The 20,786-nt window shown below is 46.5% G+C and overlaps 2 protein-coding genes across 2 annotated transcripts in view; both read left to right on the top strand.

The window, feature by feature from the left end:
* Positions 1–1,496, top strand: part of MCU (mitochondrial calcium uniporter) — a 23,712-nt gene extending 22,216 nt beyond the window's left edge. Inside the window, exon 9 of the mRNA XM_057381086.1 lies at positions 1,436–1,496. The gene's annotated coding sequence lies outside the window, so the exon portion shown is untranslated. The remainder of the gene's footprint in view (positions 1–1,435) is intronic.
* OIT3 (oncoprotein induced transcript 3) overlaps positions 1–20,786 on the top strand; it is a 22,675-nt gene extending 1,889 nt beyond the window's left edge. Inside the window, exons 2-9 of the mRNA XM_057381093.1 lie at positions 1,436–1,810; positions 2,667–2,777; positions 5,571–5,693; positions 8,536–8,658; positions 12,193–12,353; positions 12,811–13,226; positions 16,800–16,899; positions 18,230–20,786. Coding sequence (XP_057237076.1) covers positions 1,436–1,810; positions 2,667–2,777; positions 5,571–5,693; positions 8,536–8,658; positions 12,193–12,353; positions 12,811–13,226; positions 16,800–16,899; positions 18,230–18,409 — 1,589 coding nt within the window. The 3' untranslated portion in view covers positions 18,410–20,786. The remainder of the gene's footprint in view (positions 1–1,435; positions 1,811–2,666; positions 2,778–5,570; positions 5,694–8,535; positions 8,659–12,192; positions 12,354–12,810; positions 13,227–16,799; positions 16,900–18,229) is intronic.

Genomic DNA, 20,786 nt, shown 5'->3' with positions numbered 1-20,786 from the left:
CTGCCTTTTTTTGCAGGATTTGAGACCAAACAAAATGTGTCTGTGGCTGAGGAAGGCATAAGAGATGTTATATTTGTGAGATACTTCTACGAGCTAGCACATCTGTAGGACAGATCTTTACAGAGGACACAGCTAAATAAGAGTGACTTGAAATCCATTCTCTGAAGCACTTATAGTTCCCACTTTAAAGTCAGCGAAACAAATCAAAATAATGAACCAGGATCATTTGTGTTTCTAAYAGAAAGAGCATAATACTTCTCCCTCACCCAACCTGCACCACTGTATTGTCAAAATAAAACAGCACAGCTTTAGGACTTCAAAAGAAATGTGCTATGGAAAGTTGAGGCTGTTCCAGTCCAAGATGGATTTTATCAGAATGATTGGTTTTACRAGCCTAATTTTAGGAAATGGTAATCAATTTTCCTTACTCAGGGCAGTATTAGCATTTCTTTTGCTTTATAGGGAATTGCTTGTCATGGATAAGTAATGCTTAATAAGGTATTAAATGTAARGGAAAATGGAACCTCTGGACTTTCAGTGAGGAAGCTGCCAAATCAGGGTTAATTAGGAGAAGACTGAAAATTTAATGAACACTTAAATTCTTCATTTATGTTCTCCCTGTGGTACTCTCATGTTTTAATTATTTGCAGTAGGTTCAGAAAGGCCTCTGAAAAGGGACACACTCCTTGAGCACAGCATGAACAGACATGCACTTGCCAGGAGGTCCATGTTTTGTGTCTTGCCCTGACAAACACTTCACTCACAAAGAGCTTATCTTCTGTGCACATGAGGTTTGTGGGCTTGCAAGGAACACAGCTGTGTAGAGGGTTGAATATTTTCCTCCCCAGAATGAGGAAATTCAGACCCAAATCAGACCTTCATGACCTCTAGATTCTTAGATAATAAATWAAAAGGTTTGGCAGCTCAGCTGTGAGGGCTGCACTGGCTGAGGATGGGTTTTAAAAGAGGCTGCATAACCTGCTTAATATATGGTCCTTTGTTCCAAGGCAATTGGCAGAGTTACCAGTGACTTCAGGAGGAGCTCACAGATGCTCAGTTAGTACTTGAACTAGAACTTGAAAGAGTTATTGTCCTAGATCTGGTATTCCCAGGGTGTGTTTCCTATGGCAGAATCACTACCTGGACCTCAGATTTGCTTGTATCTTGTTTTTTTCCCCCTGTCTAAACAGCAAGTCAGACTGTTGCATAATGTTGTAAGAGCTCTGTTAATTTACTTGTTCCTCCGAGACCTTTAAGATGAGCTGTCAGAATTTTCCACAAGGCAATGAGTTTGCTGGTATCACCTTTTCTCCCCAGGGATCTCTATCACGATGGTTCTGTCAGGTCAGGGAATGGAGAARAAAAATGCTTTTGCAATTATCAGTCAACAGCTTGGTTTGGTATGTACCAGATGCTCTCTCTCTTTGTGTCCCAGCCCTGGACCCCTGCTCTGCCTACGTCAGCCTGAACGAGCCCTGGCGGAACACAGAGCACCAGATCAACGGCTCTCACGGGCAGCCCACGTGCGACAGCGGCATCGACGGCGAGTGGTACCGCTTCACGGGCATGGCCGGCGATGCCATGCCCACCTTCTGCATCCCCGAGAACCACTGCGGCACCCACGCTCCCATCTGGATGAACGGCAGCCACCCGCGCCACACCGACGGCATCGTGCGGCGCCAGGCCTGCGCCAGCTTCAGCGGCAACTGCTGCCTCTGGAACACCACCATCGAGGTCAAGGCCTGCCCGGGGGGGTACTATGTGTACCACCTCACCAAGCCCAGCGTCTGCTTCCACGCCTACTGCGGCCGTGAGTCACTGCTCCTTTGCTTTGCTGACCCTTGAGGGTAACAAAGCTGGTGAAGGGCTTGGAGAACAAGCCCTGTAAGGAATGACTGAGGGAGCTGGGGTTGTTTAGCATGGAGAAAAGGAGACTCAGAGGTGACCTTRTTGCTCTCTACAACTTCCTGAAAAGTAGTTGTGGTCAGGTGGGGTTGGTCTCTTTTTCCAGGCAGCAACTGGCAGAATGAGAGGACACAGCCTTAAGCTGCACCAATGGATATATATAGGTTAGATATTAGGAAAAAGTTTTTTACAGAAAGAGTGATAAAGCGCTGGAATGATCTGCCCGGGGAGGTGGTGGAGTCACCGTCCCTGGATGTGTTTAAAAAAAGATTGGATGTGGCACTTGGTGCCGTGGTTTAGTTGAAGTGTCAGGGCACGTGTTCCACTCGGAAATCTTGAAGGTCCCTTCCAACCCTGGTGATTCTGTGGTTCTGTGATTCATCCCAGGGAGGTAGGAGAGGCAGTGCCTGGCTGCTGGCTTCTCCAGGTGCTGGCCTGTCCATGTAGGATCAGTGAGGCAGTTTCACCCATTTTGTTCTGCTAGCAGSGTTTTTCCACAGCTGACCTGGCCGCAGTGATTTAATGCTCCCTGTGGGCCCTGTGGTTTGTCTTGGCATGTTACCAAAGTCAAAATTTGCATCTCTGACTGGCAGTAATTAAACTAGATTGTTTCCCAGCAGCTTCAGCAATTCAGCTTTCCCACCGTGGGCCAGGTCTGTAACTGATGGATTGCACACAGGGTGTGAAGCTGATGGGACAAATACTGTATTTTTGTTTCATGCTCAATGCTTTGTGCTGACACTGCTCTTGTCATGYCCTAGATTTTTATGACATCTGTGATGTGGTGGATTGCCAGGGCTCCTGCCTGGACACCAGYGACTGCACCTGTTCCCCAGGGACAACACTGGGACCTGATGGACAGACATGCCTTGGTAAGGAAAATAAGCTGTGCCAGTTACTGATGCTTTCTTTTTCCCTTTGTTTCATTGCTCACATCTCAATACCTTGCCTTACAAAAAAATTATGTATCCTGAGAGGAATTTTCCCYTTTGCTGCCTAGAACAGGTCTGTGATTCTGTAAACGGTTCTGAGATATGACATCCCATGACTGCATCCATCCTGGTGCCCCTGGAGCTCCATGTTTGAGGCTAGGTTTGCTGTCTGCATGGCTCAGCTGCTGAAGGCAGCAGCTGCACTGTCAGTAGCAGAGCCTCTTTGCAAGATCATGGTGCAGGATCAGATGGTATCACTGTGGTACTCAGGAAATACTGGGCAGTCTGGCATTAGAGATTTCCTCTCAATTCAATGCTCTGTTGAATATCTCTTCTCTAAAAAAAGTTTTGCTGGCTGTCCTAGGGGTGCACACTAAGCTCCACCATACTTCTGCCCTTTTGGGACATTATCTAGGGCCTGGGGCTTGAGGGGAGCCAAAGGGCTSTAAGTCCCAGCACAGCTGCAGTGGTTTTAGGCAGCATGACAAGGGGCTATTCAGGGGGCTGGCACTTGGTGGTAGAGACCAGCATGGCCAGGAGGGAGATGAGACCAGCATGGGGAGTCCCCATGAACCTCTGAGGAGAGGATGGCTATGGTGTGTGTGTGGGGCTGGGGAAGAGCCTCTGGACTGTGAGGTCAGCTGAGAGACGGTCTGTGGGGCAAATGAAAGGGCTGGGAAGGGGTGGGGTGGCTGTTGKGGAGCTGCAGAGCCACACTGATGAATAGGGAGAGGGAAGGGAGAGGAAGGAAAGAATGTTTGGACTCTCATCTCTGTGGCTTGGTTGGGTGGTGGTGCTGAAAGCAGTGTTGGTCCAGGAGGCTGTGTGGCAGGTCAGTCTGTTCCATAGGGGCTACACCTGACAAAGCAGGCGTGGGTGGGTTCTTTCTTCACACACCCCATGTCTGTGAGCAGCAGGACAGGGGCCACAGTCGTTCCAGTCTGTGGAGAGAGCAGCCTGACCGTGCTGCAGTTCCACTTGATCACACTGGTTCTGGGRAAGGCTTTTGCTTAAGCAGCTTCACATCTCTGCAGCCAACTGGCTGACTGAGCACTCTCAGATAATTAAAAGCATTTATTGGCTCCTTCTGTGCAAGCYTTCCAGTCACAGAAGTGCCCTTGATGAGCACCAGCACTCAGTGTGGCAGGCTGAGAAGAAAGGATTTCCTGCAGCAGGGAGGCACRCTGGAGTCCTGAGCCTGTCTGTGTGTGCTGCAGTTACCTTCATCACCCCATGTGCAGGATTTCTGCACTGCTACTTGTCCTCCTCGAGATTCCCAGATGGCACAACACCTCAGCTGGAATGATCACATTGCTTCACCTACCTGCAGCCTCTCTTGTGTGGCCCTGTTATCTTTCTAGTGACTTTCTGTTGTGCTGAGTAATTGTGCAATCACATCTCTGGGAGCAACTGTGTCATTCTTACACAGAAACCAAATAAATCCCCGCTTGTCTTTCCTAGATGAAGAATGTGCTTCCTTTCMCTGTCCTCCTGAAGAGGGGGCCTGAAGATGCTGCAATAATGCAGCAGGGAAGCTTTGGCTGCCCCATCCCTGGAASCGTCCAAGGCCARTTTGGACAGGGCTTGGAGCAGCCTGGTCTAGTGGCAGGGGATGGAACAAGATGAGCTYTRAGGTCCTTTCCAACCCAGACCATTCTGTGAATGCTGAGTACATTACATGCTTTAAATCCCAGTGCAGAATGCCTGATCCTGAGTTACATTTTCATTTAGGGGTTAGACAAGGTCTTAGACTTTCTGTCACACATCCACCAACTCAGTGCGTTGCCTTTGACTTCATGAATACCTGGATCTATCCACTAAGCCATGGTTAAAATCAGCTCAGCTCTCTCCCAGTCCAGTCTCAAGACAACCAGCCTGTGTCCCAAAAGTGCTGGTTGTCACTGGTGTGGAAGAGCAGGAACAGATCTTCCAAGCTTTATGACTTGGAAGGACCATGAGGAGAATTTCTGGGCCCAGCCCTTGACTAAGACAGGCCCTAGGCCCTTCTAACAACATCTCTGTGCCTTTGCCAGTGGCCCTTTCCCTCTTCACCTTCTGTTTTTAAGCAGCTTTAGTTTTATTTTTAGAAGGGAAAGTGCAGAGCTGTCATGTGTGTGAAAAGCAGAGTGTGTGTGTGAGTCTCCTGGACATGCTTCCTGCCTCCCAAAGCAGGGTACCAGCCAATTTTTTGGCTAAAAATATTCAATTCACGTTGCTTGTGGAARGAGACACCACCACCAGCTGCCAGCTGTGAGTACTGTGCATGTCTGGGACCACTGATTTCCTGAGAGAGCTCTTCTCCGACCTGTCTGTTAAAATGCTACTTTGCTTTTTTTCTTGTTTTTAAGCTTCTGACATCTGCTAAATGCCAGCTTCTAAGCTGTTTTGATGAAATCCCATGTGRACCATGATTGATAACTTCAGCATCCTGGCCTGCCTAAGAGAAATCATTCACTTTGTGGYTCAGCAAAAGCCATGTCTGTCCCTTCCTCTCTGTTAGATTTGCTTTTTGCACACAGGAGATWAAACCAGGTTGAGGAATTAGAATCCCAGAGAACAAAGTACCTTTCAAAAACAAAAAAAAAAAGGGCAGACAGACACAGAGGAACCTTAGCCTTTAAAAAAGAGTTAGGAGGAGCTTTCAGAGCTTTACCAAGAGATTCAAAAGCTACTGTCAGTGTTACTGCTGTTAGTGGGATTATTGATTTAATTCCAGGTATTTTTTTTTTCCAGATGAAAATGAATGTGAGCAGAACAAYGGAGGCTGCAGCGAGTTTTGTGTTAACCTGAAGAATTCCTTCCGCTGCGAGTGCGGGGTCGGACGCACGCTGGGAAGCGATGGGAAAACCTGTGAAGGTGAGGCTTCAGCTACCACAGGCTGCTGGAAACTGTAAATCCTTTCCTTGCAGCCTTGCCCCTCTCTTGGCTCCTTGCACCTGGGATTAAATGTCAATCGTATCACCTTTGTGCTCGCAAAGGGGTTGATACTAAAATATCCTGCTAAGCAAGSAGAGAGAAATCTCCTTGTTGTTGTCCCTGCCTTGTCCATTTCTGTTAGGATTTGCTTGTGTTTATCTCCGTGGGGGAAAGGCAGCAGTGGATCTGGGAGATTGGTTATCCAGGCAGAACTACGGTGCAGTCATTGGAATTTGGCTCTGGAGATTTGTGTGTGGTAATTTTGTGGGGGCAGATTTAGCAGAGCTGGGTTTGGGCAGCCCACCTTCGGAGTGGGGTAATGTCATGACAGGAGACTAGGGCAGGAGGATCACTTTAGCCTGCCAGGACAGAGATTGAGGAGAGGGGGTGCCAATCTGTGGACAGATGMTAAATTTGGGATTAGGGCTGCATTTTGCTGTTTGGTGTCTGTGGGATCTGCTGYGTGCAGCTGCCACAGTTCCTTCCCAGTGGTGGCACAGCCAGATTGAAAACACTTGATAAATTTAGACGGGCGGCTTAAAGACCAAATTGTAGGTCTGATGTGTTGTCATAACAATGTACAAACATCTCTGAGCAGAAATAGGCAATCCCATCAGAAATTGGASTGTGCCTGATTGTTTTCTGTGGTGAGCTGTGGAAAAACGCTGTGCCCCCTCACAGCAAAGCTGCTGTGTGGTGTTCAGACACACTGTGGGGCCTCAGACAAGAAAAATAACTACRGATGTGCCTCACTTTCCAACTACCCAAAAGTGCTAAATCTGCTCTCTGAGCTCTGCTAGTACATCACACATCCAGGCAGTGACACTTCCCTGGGAAATGCTGCTGTGCAGAGTGCTCCTTAAGTACTTGTCAAGTTGTGTGGGGCCAGAAACRGTCTGTGGGCTTTGTCCCTGCCACATCCAGCTCTGAGCTGGTGACATAAATGAACTGTGCAGTTTTTATTCACAAGCGCTGCACTCTTCTGACAGGGCTGGAATAGTCTGTTTGGAAACTCATTTGTTTCTGCCATTCCCCAAGYTGGCTTTTAGGATCTTTGCTATGTCATTTAATTTCCCTTCTGTAAGAAGGATGGTGCCTTTCACAAGTTTAACACTGCTGCTGGGGATTTTTACAATCTTGTTAGTGAGTTTTATTTCTGAAGATGTGCTCTCAGCTGCTGGAGAATGGAATGTGAAATGTGAGCCACCTTACAGCTYGTTGCTAAAAAGAACAAATGCAAGAGATTTAGCTTGGTTTTGTGAGCTGGTGAGGCTGAGTAGAGTTTTAAGTATCTCAGAATTTACATTATGATGCTTTACCCGTTACTTTGACACATATGGGGTGTTCAGGCTGTTATTTTCCATGCATTGTATAAGATTGAGTATGGGATTTCTATTCTTTACATTTCAGTGAAAACCRCATAGTCTGTAATGATAATGGGCTCAGGGAGAAATACTTTGTATTTATGATTTTTTTATCTTATGTGCTGTTATTTTACTGAGATCAGTAGTACTCATCTAGCATATTCATCCCAAAGGGTTAAAACAATCAACCAGTGAAGGTTATTTGAAAGAAAAACCCATAATCCTCTATTATTTTCTTTATAACGAAGCCAAAAGAACTGAAAGTGGCCTTACTTCCCTTAGATTTTCAGAATTTTCACAATGTTTGTGGATGACCTTTCAGGCTCTTTTCTGCAGCTGCAGTGGCTACGGATTTATTTTACGCAAAAACTCAGATCCTCACCTGATCAAAAGAGATGTAGGAAAAGACATGATAAAGAGCTGTAATGCCCTCTCTCCTCTGCACTCTKCAGTGGGAGAAAATTAGGAAGTGAATCAACCTTACACCATGAACTTGTGCTGTCCCTGAGCCAACCTCAAAGCCTAAAACTCACGAGCTCGCAAAATTCCTGCTGAACAAACTCCAGGAAGCAGAGTTTCATCCTCAGACTCAAAGGAGTAGAAGGAGGTTGGTACACCCACCTCCCCCAGAGCTGGGAAACCCAGAGGGAATGAGCATCTCTCATGAGAATGAATGGGAATGAACATTCATCTCTCCAGTGTTCCCTGCTGAGAGTAGGACTGGCCACCTGTGGGGCTGTCCTTCCCCAAAGCAGCTCCCCTGCAAAGCTCAGGGCTTTCATTCTGCTGGTGATAAAGGGGATGGAGTGTAGAAGAGGATTTTAAGAGGATTTTCTTCCCTCCTTTTTGAAGTAAGAAATAACATAAAACTTTTGTTTAAGAGAATTTCTCAGGAAGTCTTTTTGCAAGGGCGTGTAGTGACAGGACAAGGGGGAATGGGTTTAAACCAAGAGTAGGTTTAGATTGGACATTGGGAGGAAATTCTTCCCWGTGAAGGTTGGGAGGTGCTGTCACAGGTTACCCAGAGAAGCTGTGGGTGCCCCTGGATCCCTGGAAGTGTGCAAGGCCAGGTTGGATGGGGCTTGGAGCAACCTGGGATAGTGGCACCAATGTCAGGAAGGAGATTGTGTTTAAGGTCCCTGCCAACCCAGGCCATCCTATAATTCTATGATTCTTAAAGGGCCAATCTGCAGATTGCCTATTCAGTATGCCAGCTCTAGCATAGGATTTAATTTGTTAAGCTTTTCCACAGAACTCCTTGATAACCCCGTGGCGAAATGACAAACATAGGAAACTGTACCATTTAAAAGGGGGATTCCACCACTTTTTCTTGCAAAAAAAAGCTGTTGYCTTCAAGCTGTGTTGCTCAGGAGCACGTTGGGGCTTGCAGGATGTGCTGATTCTCCTTTCTCTCACAGAAATTGAAGGCTGTCACAATAACAACGGAGGCTGCAGCCATACCTGCATTGAAGTGGAAGACACCTACCAGTGCGAATGCCCCAGGGGACTTGTTCTGTCAGAAGACAACCACACTTGCCAAGGTAGGGCAACAAAATCTCMCCAGTAGCCTCTGTCCTCCAAAAGTGTGGCTGAAGGAACTTTTCTTCTTGTTTCTGCTGTCTTCTCTCAGTCTGTCCTTTCCAGTTGGGTTGATGGAGCTCTGTTATTAAGGACAGATCATTCAAAAGTGAGAGCCTGAAGATGTTGCTCTTTTATCCAGGCAGGAGAACAGCCTCAGGGCCCAGCTTGGGTGCATCTTGCATCACAGGTGGTTTTGGCAGTGTTCTTACAATTAACACTGCTTAACACCTGCCAATATACTGCTCTGCTCCAATTCTGTGTGCTTCTGACAAATGTATGCTGTTAGAACTGACGTTTTCCATGCTTCAGACTTCAAAATCTCAGCTCAAGTGGTCCAGTTTCTTCCAAAAGCAGGGTTAAAGAGAGGCMTGTTTTTTCCAAGTATGCCATTCCAGTAAGATTCCTATGCCTTGAAGCAGGGCACACTAGCTTTGATATTTAGTGCTCCTGCTGCCCCTTTGGAAAAGTGCCTGGGTTACATCTAAAAAATTGACTCTTGTGCTGCAGAGAGGCAAGGGCAGYGTTATCCTTAGAGAACCTTCCATGTGAACTTCCCACAGGGACTCCTTCCTGCTGAGTCACTCGTGCTATGGCATGCACATTGAATAAACAAGTTCCCTGTTTTTCTGCAAAGATTTCTTTTGCAAATATACTGAGGCTACCAGTGGCCTGGTGTTGCCTGGTGTGCTCAGAGAATCTCCTGCAGCCTGATGTGTCACAGAGTGCCCAGACATCAGCTGGAGGRGCAGATCCAGGCTTTATGGTGGCCAAAAGGGCAGGTGTGCCTCAGAGAGGAAGTTGGAATGGTTCTGCTGTATGGGATTTCTGCTGTTTAAGGTGTTTAGAAGTGCAGGACCCCCAAGGGTGAGCACTGCACACTGGGGATGCAGCAGTGGTGGTGGGGATTTCCAGGAGTTGTGATTGAAGGTCTGATTTATGAATACAGAGTGATGTTTTCCAGTCCTGCATCCCTGAGGCAACCCCAGCAGGGTTGGAAGTCCTGCATTTGCCAGCCTGGGTTTCTGCAGCTTGTGAGGCTGCTAATGAGAGCAGTAGCACTGCTGGGAGCCAGGCTGGGCTTGGGATACAGCATCTCATAAAGTGAAATTGCCWGTTCTTTTGCATTCACGAATTTATGTCCCCACGCTGTGGTCTGCAGYTCTGAGCAGATATGGAACTGTACCATACAATTTTTTATGACATCTAATCAGGTTTATATTGGTTCAATTAACAGTGCAGGGCAGGCACAGTTGCCTGAAGCAATTGGATCTGCAGTCTCTCTACCCTCCTCTGCACTGTCTCTACATTCAGAACAAACATTAATAATCTTYCACAGAAATCACAGTCTACAGGCTACAATTTTTCCACAAAGATACCAGCCAGCAAAATACTTGGAATTTTGCAGTCCATCCTAGAATTTGGCAGCCCATCCTAGTACCCTRTCTCTTCCTGAAGGGTAGGAATGAAATGCTCTTCTCCCCCATTTGCTGCCCAAAGTTTTTGGCGAGGTAAGCAGGGTTTATGTTTGTAGCAGTGGCTCCCAGCACCAGAGAGCCTGTTTTGCTGAACAGTCTGTGCTGGAAGACAACCTCTTCTCCAAGCAGCAGTACTTTCAAAGGCCAAGGAAGGAGCCAGAGGCTGGAATGTGGTGCCAGTACCAAAAGTAGAGAGAAATGAGCGTTGGACTCGCCACAGAAACTTCCCCCAGGGTCAGGTACTCACAGGCTTTGGTGCAAAGCAGASTTTAAAGTGGAAATGAGGAGGCTTTCCCAGTGCTCACAGGTGYTCTGCAGAGCATGAGGGGGAAGAACTAAAATGTTTGACTGGCACAGACTGGGTGTTTTGCTGAATAGCTATGAGTTGGATTGAGTCAGTGGGTTTCCTTCACTCGTTTCTGTGTCCAGGTGGTGGAGGGCACAGACAATTCCTGCAGCTCTAGAGCACAGGGGGAATGCAGTGTTTTCTTTCTTCCATTTTGTGCCAGTCAAAGACCTGTAGAAACAGAGAGTTCCTGAACCAAATCAGTCCTGAACTTCAGAGAATTGCAGCTGGGGTCCAAATCTCTTGCCCTGAATTTCGCTTTGTTAAAAGCAGTACATTTTCTTATTTATCAAGGAGTCACTAGAACAGCAAGTCTTTAAATCCAGATGGAGCCAGTCAGTTCTCCAAAGGATGTTCCTCTCTGTCTGCATTATGCTCTGTTCTCAAMGTCCCTTTGTCTGCTCCTGAGCTGTGCCATTTGACATGCTCAGTTATTCCTGCTTGCCTTCTGCTGCCAGTGGAATGAAAGTTAAGGTAATTTTTAGCTCTTTAACTTTCTGTTCTAACACAGCAATATGGGAACATTTTGCTTTGGGCACTTTGCATACATTTTAGCACATCACTTTGAAATGATCAACTTCTAATAAAAAATCCTCCCTGAAGATACTCAGAGGCTGTTGTAAATACCTTAGCTGGGACAGGAAGTTTTTTTAAAGAGGATAAGAGGCCTGTTTTAGCAGTGTGCCTTATATCAAATATCCAGAATTCTAAATTACATAATTARTGATTGAAATTAAGAGAAGGCAACTCATAGGAATGTCAAGGACTGGGACCACAATTAATTTGGGCAAAAATCTTGGGAAGCTAGTATATTTGCAAAAAAGTTTTATCATGGGATTTTAAAATACAATAAATGTAAATYCTGTAAAGGGTTTGTTTTTCTGGCTGAAACCAGAATAGATGACACCAGGGTGTATGTCCTGTCTCTAACTGAATAGATATGTATAATCCCAAGGAATATATATACATCAATTAATTTTTTATTGAAGATTATTCTCTTCTTCTTCCTTTTTATTTTGTCCAAGCTCTGTTTTTTCCTGCTTCTTATATAATGAAATTTTAATTTCAAAAAAAATCRTATGGAGGCCTGTATTAAAATTTAAAGGTTAGAAGGAGGTGGAATGAGTGAGCTAATTGAGTTTGTTTGTCAGAGCTGGGTTTATTGCTTACAAACATATTATTATGGCATTTTGAGGTACTTCTATTTTAACTCGGTTCCTATATGGAATTACTCTGCCTTGTTTCAAYGTGTTTTGGGTTTGATATAAAATCTGATTAAGGATCTTAAAAATGGCTTTGCCTGAAGTGTTGTGAGTTTGAGATCCATATCTGGCAAAGGCTTTTCCCAGGACATAACAAGAGATATCCATCCARTCTCTGCTGAGTATTAAGTGAAGCTGAAAAGCACAGCTGAATTTCTGCTGCAAGTGCACTGATTGTGTTTATTGTTTGCTGAGGCACTGCTGTGGCTGGAGAATRTGGGGCAGTGGCAGCTYTGGTTTGTGTTGTGTAGGTCRGAATGCAAGATGGGGACTTAGGTTACTGTGGTGAGACCATGATCATAAACGCTGTGTATGATTCCCTGTTTTCCCCAATAATAACTGGTATGGCTGTGCCCCAGCTCATTGGTAGGTTTGTAGTGCACACTGTTATTCTGGGGACTTCTCTTGCAGTTCCAGTGCTCTGCAAGTCCAGCTCTATTGAGGTGAACATYCCAAAGGACCTGGTTGGAGGCCTGGACCTTTCCCTCATCAACACTTCGTGCAAAGGTGTCTCCAATGGCACTCATGTCAACATCCATTTCTCCTTGAAGTCCTGTGGTACAGTTGTAGATGTACGTATGCCTGTTGTCCARTCTCTGGGATTTGGGGATTTGGCTGTGGCTTATTGGGGGAATAAAGTTGATTTAGCTGTTCCCTCAGAGCCCTTTCCTGTGTTGCCATGCAGCTGCTTTCAGAGGACACCTGGGCTGGCTTCCCAAAGTCAGAGGTGTTCCATCCCCCCTCCAGTTGTGTGTGTCTGACAGTATGGGTGCTGCTCTCTGCTCGCCTCCTGCTTCACAGGGGTAGAAGGCACAWGGGCCCTTACCCTTCACCCTCCTGCTGGTGATGCCTAAAACAAGGCTCACCTGAAACAGAGGCCAGGCCATCAAACTGAGGTCCTTAGTGGGTCGGTGAGGATGAACATCATCTGGTTGTGGGGTGTAAATGCCCAAGCTCAGCCTTCAGTGGCTGCTCTGAGTGTCAGCCCAGAGAGRTCTTTCTCAATGGTGTGCTCTTTCTTTGCTGCAGGTGATAAATGATAAAATCATTGCCACCAACCTGGTGACTGGCTTGCCCAAGCAGACCCCAGGGAGCAATGGGGACATCATAGTGCGCACCAGCAAGCTGCTGATCCCGGTGACGTGCGAGTTCCCGCGCCGCTACACCATCTCTGAGGGCTACGTGCCCAACCTCAGGAATTCTCCCCTGGAAATCATGAGCCGCAACCAGGGCATCTTCCCCTTCACCCTGGAGATCTTCAAAGACAAAGACTTTGATGAGCCCTACAGGGGTGCCCTTCCCACCCTCAAGCTTCGGGACTCTCTGTACTTTGGGATTGAGCCCTTGGTGCATGTCAGTGGGCTGGAGACCCTGGTGGAGAGCTGCTTTGCCACTCCCACCTCAAAAATCGACGAGATCCTCAAGTACTACCTGATTCAAGATGGGTGAGTTCCCTGTTCCCTCTCTTGCTKGCAATTTAATGGGAATTGGCAGTGGGGCTGAGTTGTCTGTGTGGTGCAGGAAACACGATCCCTTCTCTACARCAGCCTGTCTGCCATGCCTGTAGCAATCACCAGCAGCCATCAAGCTGAAACCACCTGTCCCATCAAAAGTAATTGGGAGAAACAGTGGGAGGCARTGAAAGAGGTTCCTCCAAGTGCAGCCTTTACAGGCCATACTTTCCTGTCACTAGCCTTGTGGATAATTGAGTTGGCTCCTTTAGAAAAGATCCTCTTTCCTGATGTCTTGTCTCTGCCAGCCACAGAGTGCCAAGCCACTGTGCAGAACCCCCGTGGTCATGTGCTGCTGCCAAGCAGCTGCCACAGTGACTGGAGCAGTTTCTTAATTTCCTCATCATGGCCTTATTACAGCATGAGCCAGAAGAGTTCATTGCTAGTGCTGGTAGGAGCTCCAGGAGAATCCCTTGCCCTGATGGCAGTCAGTGCAATAAGCYCTTTCAGTTTAGCTGTAATTTTTTGAGGTGTTTAGGGTTAGTGATCTTTCCAGGATAGGCTGAAAATAATTCTGTTCAGATCTGTGGGTTCACTGTAGTAGTTTTTGCATCAGAGGTCTGCAGAGCCTTGATGTGGGCTCAGCCATGGCTCCTAAGATGATCCCTGTTCTCAGATGTTTCTTTGGGGGCCGAGATGACTGTGCCATGCTGCAGCATTGCTGAGGAGTATTTGCATCCAGCAGCTTAACCAGACAGCTCTGAGGAAATGTCACAGTTGTGAAGTGATCTGCTGTCCTCTAAGGAGGGAAATCCAGCCAAAGGAGTACCTAAGATATACCCAAGAGTTGTAACCTGGTAGTCAAAGGACTGTGCTTGTGTAAGTCCTGTACGTTGCCTGTCAGAAAATTTAATGATGGCAACAGTTATGTYCTCAGCTGCCAGACTAAATCATCCTCTGTTGCAGCTGCTGATGACAAGTCCTGTATGGTTGTCCTGTAGCAAAGTAAAGTACCCAAACCACTGTTTTCATTTCCTTCTGATGAGGATTCAGCATTAGCCTGCACTCYCTCCATCCTAGGCTGCAGTCCTTCTGTGCCCACATTTCTGAGCTTTAGGAGCAGATCTGTAATGGAAAAATTGATTTCATCAACTCCCTGGCTTGGCTGTTCCTGTGGACCCTTCACAGAGTCAAGGTTCCAAACATTCATTCATGAGTGAAAGTGATGGGATTCAAAACAGCAGCCAAAACCTGAGCTGGATAGAGAAGGGACAAGGCAGGAAATGTCATCTCTTGAATTCACCCCAGCACTGGATGGAGGATTTATGGCACCACGAGTCCCTTGGTACCTGCAGAGGGCATTAAAACTTCACTGAAGGGAAAAGTGGGCTGAAGCCTCGTCCAGCTGCTGCACTTTGCGGGCCGCAGTGTGTCCCCAGTGCTCCCAGCGAGTCAAAATTAAATTAACTGAATACACTGCTAAGTTGTCTCTGCTCCCAACACTTCTGCAATAACCCAGTTTCCTTCTAGCAGTCCAGCTCCGAAAGCCCATGGCAATAAAGATGGGATTTTAAAATCAGTTTATGTAGGATCAGACCTGCAGGAGTTAAGTGAAGCTTCCAAAGGGAAACACTATTTAAATCTGAGGGCAATATAGCAATATACCTTGGACTGAGGAATGGGAAAATTCCCTCTACTTCTCTTTTCTCTGTTAATTCCCTGCCTTCTGAAAACAAAGTGAAACAAAGGCATTGACCCATGGCATGGCTGATAAACGCTGAAGCTCTCTGGGGCATCTGGACCAAGATCATGTCACCGCTGAGGTCAGGGCTGTCATTCAGCAGAGCACCAGGTGCTTAAGGTAGTTCTATTGCAAAGCTCATCTTGTTAATGCCTCAGGCTGCCCCATTTGTTAGGCTGAGGTGGATATTTGATTGTCCAAGCCTTCCTCTTACCTTGCCAACCCCAAATAAGAGGGTCAGAGCACAGCTCCCATGGCACTSCCTCTCTGCTGCCCAAACCTAAGCACATTATGCACAGGTTATTATGCATATGATCAGGATATGGGGAAAATAGGGTTATTTTCCCMATATCCTGATCAAGCTCACCCATTTTCCTTCCATACCTGTCTCTTCTCACCTCTCCAAGGTGGGAAGCAGAGTCTCTTGGGGTTTCCTAGGAGAYTGGGATATGGCCTGGCCCCACAAATGCAAAAGGGCTTGTTCTTGTGACTCACGAGCTTTGTGAGCTGGTTTTCTCTATGTATCCCTGATTTCTTCTTATTTTTCCATTTCCCATCTCCCTAGCCACAAACCAGTAGGTTTCCTTACACCAGTGTGGARAACCTCTGGAGAACCTGGGATTTAGGAGTTAATATGAGCCAGCATCCAATAATCATCACAGTTTGTATGCTCACAAATGAGAACATGCCTACAAGTTGACTTCATGGCCCTAAAGCTTGGCCAGWCACCTATGAAAAGTCTTTAACTGTCATTCCTTACAATCAGATGCCTGCTTTTAAAAGGAGTTTTAACAACATGGAGATTCCCAAACATTCCAGTGAAGGCAGAGCTGCTCTTTTACAGCCAAACATGTCAAACATCAGCATTTCTGACAATGCCATGTGGATTTCTTGTGTAAAGATAGGAGCTGAATGTTGCTGCAAGAGCAGGACTGGAGCTGTCACACCAGTACCTCTTGTCTCTTCCACCACTGCTTTATTTATTTTTTTTTTTGTATCTTTCAAAGTCAACTTTTTTGGAATTAACTTGCTAGAAAGGATGAGCTGCATTGCAATGCAATTTCACAGCAGCATCAGGACCTCTCAAGATGCCCAAGGCTTTGCAATAATCAGCAGTAATAATTGAGCCTCCATAATTTTTTTCTGTCAAACCCTAAATAGGCTGCAATAGTTTATAAATACACTGCACCTGGAATGTAACTTGTTCTAAAAGCAGCTAATTCCTTGCAGTTCTGTGACCTCTCATACATTACATCATGTATTGCTAGTGATGGAAAAATTGAAATTATAAATCCYGGTATAGTGAATTTGAGCTGTTGGACCAAGACCAGCGGGGAGAAAAATGTAAATTRTATGAGGCAAAGCAAATCTGGATTTTTGTTGTTTTCATCATCTGTCATATTTTAGTAATGTGGGTGCAGGCTGCTTCATTTTAAGCATAATTTATGTGCATATATATGTGTATACAGTAATGCATACCATACTCTGTAGTGTGTAACACTGCAGACTTGCACAGGAAGGTGAAATGAGGACAAACTTGCCTGCAGCTCGCTGGCAGTCCCTCTGTGAGGGGACTGGGCCACGTCCTGCCAGCCCTCTGCTGCTGAGCTGTTCCTTGTCTGGAGATGCTATTAGCACTGCTGTTGTTTTTCCCCATCGTTCCCGAATTTTCTCCGGTGGCCAAGGAGGAAGTAGCAGAGATGGTAGAAGAGCCTGAGAGCCAATCCCTCCTTTTCTTTCTCTGCTTAAGTAGGCTGGAATGTCTTTTCTCTTTCTTTTTCCATTTCTGGGAAAGCCATTAAAGCCTATCCCTCTGCTCCCCTCAGCTGYGTTTCTGATGACTCCGTGAAGCAGTACACGTCAAAGGACCATCTTGCCAAGCATTTCCAGGTCCCTGTGTTCAAGTTTGTGGGCAAAGACAACAAGGTAAGCTCAGACCTCAATTCTTAGGTATTTCATCAGCTCTGATGTGACTGAGGAGCCTTAGCACCAAGCTGGCAAAGGGTATGGATGGCTGGCCCAAGGCAGGTGCTGCTGTACCTGTTCCAGCAGTTGCATCTTTCAGGAGCCTGACTCAGGTACTTCAGGACAGATTAATAGAAACAATTAAAATTAAAATCTGAAGGACAGTTTTGGAACATCAGTGCCCCAGCAGGCTAAAATGTTAGTTGCTTCCAGGGTGGTCTTGGTGGACCTTTGTACACTGGGTGAGAGAAGTGTGCTCAGTCATCAGGCACATTTCACAGTGTCTGATCTGTAAAACAACACAGTTTTTAATTTGGGATCTGATGCCTTCAACCTTYTGTGTTCTCTAGCTTTTGTGAGTACAGATGCCAGGATTCCAGATAGAAGGCCACCATACTGCTTAGTTCAGTGTGAAATCAGGTTGTCTCTCTGGGGCAGGAGCTCTGTAGTGGGAGGACAGTTGAAGGATAATGCCATTTTCCTAATGCAAATAGCTTCCTTTCCTGTGCAGGAGGAAATTGGATCTTCCAGTTATTGTTATGCTCAGCCAACACTCCTTGCTCTGAAAAGTATAAAGCTACTGCTTCCAGCTACTGGAGATCMCCAGTAGGGTTAAAACTTGCTAAAATTCAGACATTTTCCCTGGCTGTGTGATTGCCACTGCTGCCTCCAACCTGCATCCTCCSRTCCTGCACAATGGATTCTGCTTCAAGCCTCTCCACTGACCCAGTCTTTGTGCCTGCTGCCTGCAGGGATCTTGCTTGCTCTCCTTGGCACTTACAGGGCAGGGAGCAGCAATCCTGTCACTGCTTTTGCTGTGCAGAACAAAGGGCAGCTGTCTTTTTGCTCTTTGCATTCTCCTTCTTCCCTCAACTTAGCCCCTTATCACCCTGCACTTTCCTCCTTTTTCCCCTCAGTTTCCYGGCTTTGTTTTCCCAGCTCACTTCAAGTTCTCTTGCGTGTCTCCATCRGTCCTTGCGTGGCTTCACGCATTCTTGACATGCAGCTCCTACCAGTCCACATRAGCTCTTCCAAGCTGATTCCTGGCTGATTCTCTGGAGGATCATTCCACGCCTTCCTATTCCCTGTCTCTCCACCTTGGCTCCCAGACAGATGCTGTGCTCTGAGGTCTCAGCCAGGCTCTCTGGAGAGGGCACATAAGGAAACAGAGCGGCCAGTTTGGCTGAGGGTGCTGATGCTGGACATGGCTGTGTGCCATGGGAGCGGCGTGGCTCGTGCTGTGGCTTTCCCAGAGCTGTGCCCTGACCCTCCTGCTGTGTCCCCACCCCAGGAGGTGTTCCTGCACTGCCGCATCCTCGTGTGCGGGGCGCTGGACGAGACCTCGCGCTGCGCCCAGGGCTGCCGGAGACGCGTGCGCCGCTCACAGGAGCAGGAGGAGGAGAAGGAATCTGTTCACATGGCAAATCACATCCTGACAGGAGGCCCCATCAGAATCGACTTTGATGACTGACACCCACCCTCTGGAACATCATCCTTGGCCTTCCTTATCAATGCCTGCTGTCATGGTTGTTTGAGAAATGAGAGGTATTTGGTAAAGCCCCGCTTGAACCTCAGGACTCATTTCCCTAAWCCTGTGGCGATTMTTTGTGAAGTGTTTTGGGCAGCCCTCGGATCGTTACCCAGACTGCAGAACAGTTTGGTTTTATCTGCATTTCTCCCCAACAACCCTTCAGCTGAAGGGACCCTGTCTCTTTGCAGGCCTRAAGTGTTACCCAACTTTGTCTTTCCCTACATCCACCTACAGGCCCCAGGACTGTTTGTCCTTGACTAAACAAATGTTATCCGAGTCCTTCTTGCATCAGACAGTACAAATAGTATCATAGCTGAGTGTGTTTGCTGTGAGTGATGCTGAAGCTTTCAGATGACTGTTAATAAAAACATGTATAAAATAGATCTCATCATGTGTAAGTTCCTTGGAGCAATGCACTTGTCATTACGGGCAGCTAAAACTCTGATCTGTCGCAGGCACATTTTAATGTTATTTTAAATAGCAAAAGATATTTAATAAGATTTTGGTTTGTTTTTTTTTTTATAATTGCATGCAGTTTTATAGTGTTTCCTCCTGTATTTAGTGTATCTTTATTTTTCTCCCTCTTCTCCCACCACCAAAAATGCCTTTCCTAAGTGCTGTAGCACCTTGATTGTAAGAAAAACACCATTAAACATCTATAAACACTTCCCTCCCAGCGTGCTGCAGCCAAGTGTTTGTTTGGAAGTTGTGATGCATGGCCCTCGTTAGAGAGGYCATGGTTCCAACAAAGGATTAGAGGAATGCATGTTAATTATTTATAGCAGTCATTTGTAATGTAGGCAGTTCTCAGGACAGGCTGTCCCTAGTGAGCCTGGTGACAGGAGACACCCCAGCGTTGTCTGAGTGGCAATGGCAGGGGACACAATTGTTGGTGATGGTGGTGGCATTGTGATTGTCAGGAATCTCTTTGGGCTGTCAGGCTCCTTCCAAAGCAAATACAATGGATGTGACCAGCTCAGGCTGCTGTGGACTTCACTGAGCTGTGTGATGAAGGATTAGGGGTGTGGGGTGAAAGGAAGGAGGCACAGCCAGCAGTGAAGAACAGCACAGGAGAGGCAGGGCTGGAGGATGACAGGGGAAGGTTCCGTCTCCACCGGTGGCTGTGGCAACTGCAGCGTATTCCCAAGGTTTTCCACAAGAAGCTTCTCATTGTGCAGCTCTGTCCTGCGTGTCTGGAGGTCTGCTGGAAGCCCCCCAGCCTTCATCACTCGTGTTCTGCTTTGCTTGGAGCAGCCAAATTGCTGCAAAAGCCAAAATTTGCTGCTGCTCTCAAATGCAAGGGCAATCCGTTTGAAGGGACCATTTAGAAGGGAGACACAAATCACCTCAAACATTTCAACTTATTTCAYGGATTTATTTGTTCTGGCAAGTGAGATTCCAGTGAGGAATGGATATTTAATGGGCTGAGAGTTTAATAATTTTCCTACATGGCTTCGTGGCTGCTTTTCCAATCTGGGAATAYGTGTGTGTGTGTTAGAGTAAACGAAAATGTTTCTTTGATGATAAGCAGGTAGAAATGGAAAGACACTTTTCATGTCTTATCTAACCATAAGTGAAAGAAAAAGAAAGGAAAAAGGCTTCTCCTAGGATTGCTGTTCTGCTGATTCACATCTGCGTTAGGACCACACRGGAAGTTTCCCACTGTCACTTCTTTGTTCAGGCAGCCTCCGCTAAATGTATTTGTTTTGATAAAACAAGAATTGGGAAATGAAATTAATTATCTGGTGCCTTCTGGAGAATCAAGTGGTGTTGTTTGTTCRTGTGGAAGGGATGTGGGGGAGTGATGGAGGAACAAGATCCTTTCCTGGCTTATTTCAGTTATTGTGCACATTATTTGGTTCTTCCTGACAAATTCACATGAAGCAGTGAATTCCACTTTGCAGCCGAAAACAATGCCATCAATACACAAAGTCAAGAGGAAGCCATGGGATGAGCAAAGTGGTGGTGTCTCTGTGTCCAGAGCAGGGTGGAATTGAAGATGACCCAAGGTTTGTGCAGCACCCTGGAGAATCCTGTGATCAGCTCCTTCTGTGGCTGTACACCACCAGATAGCAGGAGCAGCACGGAGGGGAAGCAATTTTCAGTTTGGATGCAGTTTTACCAGAGTTCATGCGCTGGTTTGCTGCTGCACAGGATTATCTGGTGGTTTGTTGGAGTCACTGTCACCACTTGATGGTTCAAATATTTTCTTGCAAGGGGCTTTTCCACATAACCACAGCAAAAAATGGACCTACGCAATCGCTGGCCTGCATGCAGCATCTGTAGGGTTTGTAGAGGAATGGTCATGTGAAAGCTT

The sequence above is a fragment of the Malurus melanocephalus genome, unplaced genomic scaffold, assembly GCF_030028575.1.
Source record: "Malurus melanocephalus ecotype Western Australia unplaced genomic scaffold, MMel_1.1 scaffold_491, whole genome shotgun sequence".
Lineage (NCBI taxonomy): Eukaryota > Metazoa > Chordata > Aves > Passeriformes > Maluridae > Malurus > Malurus melanocephalus.
The sequence above is the reverse complement of the archived record's forward strand: the minus strand, read 5'-3'. Positions and strand labels throughout refer to the sequence as shown.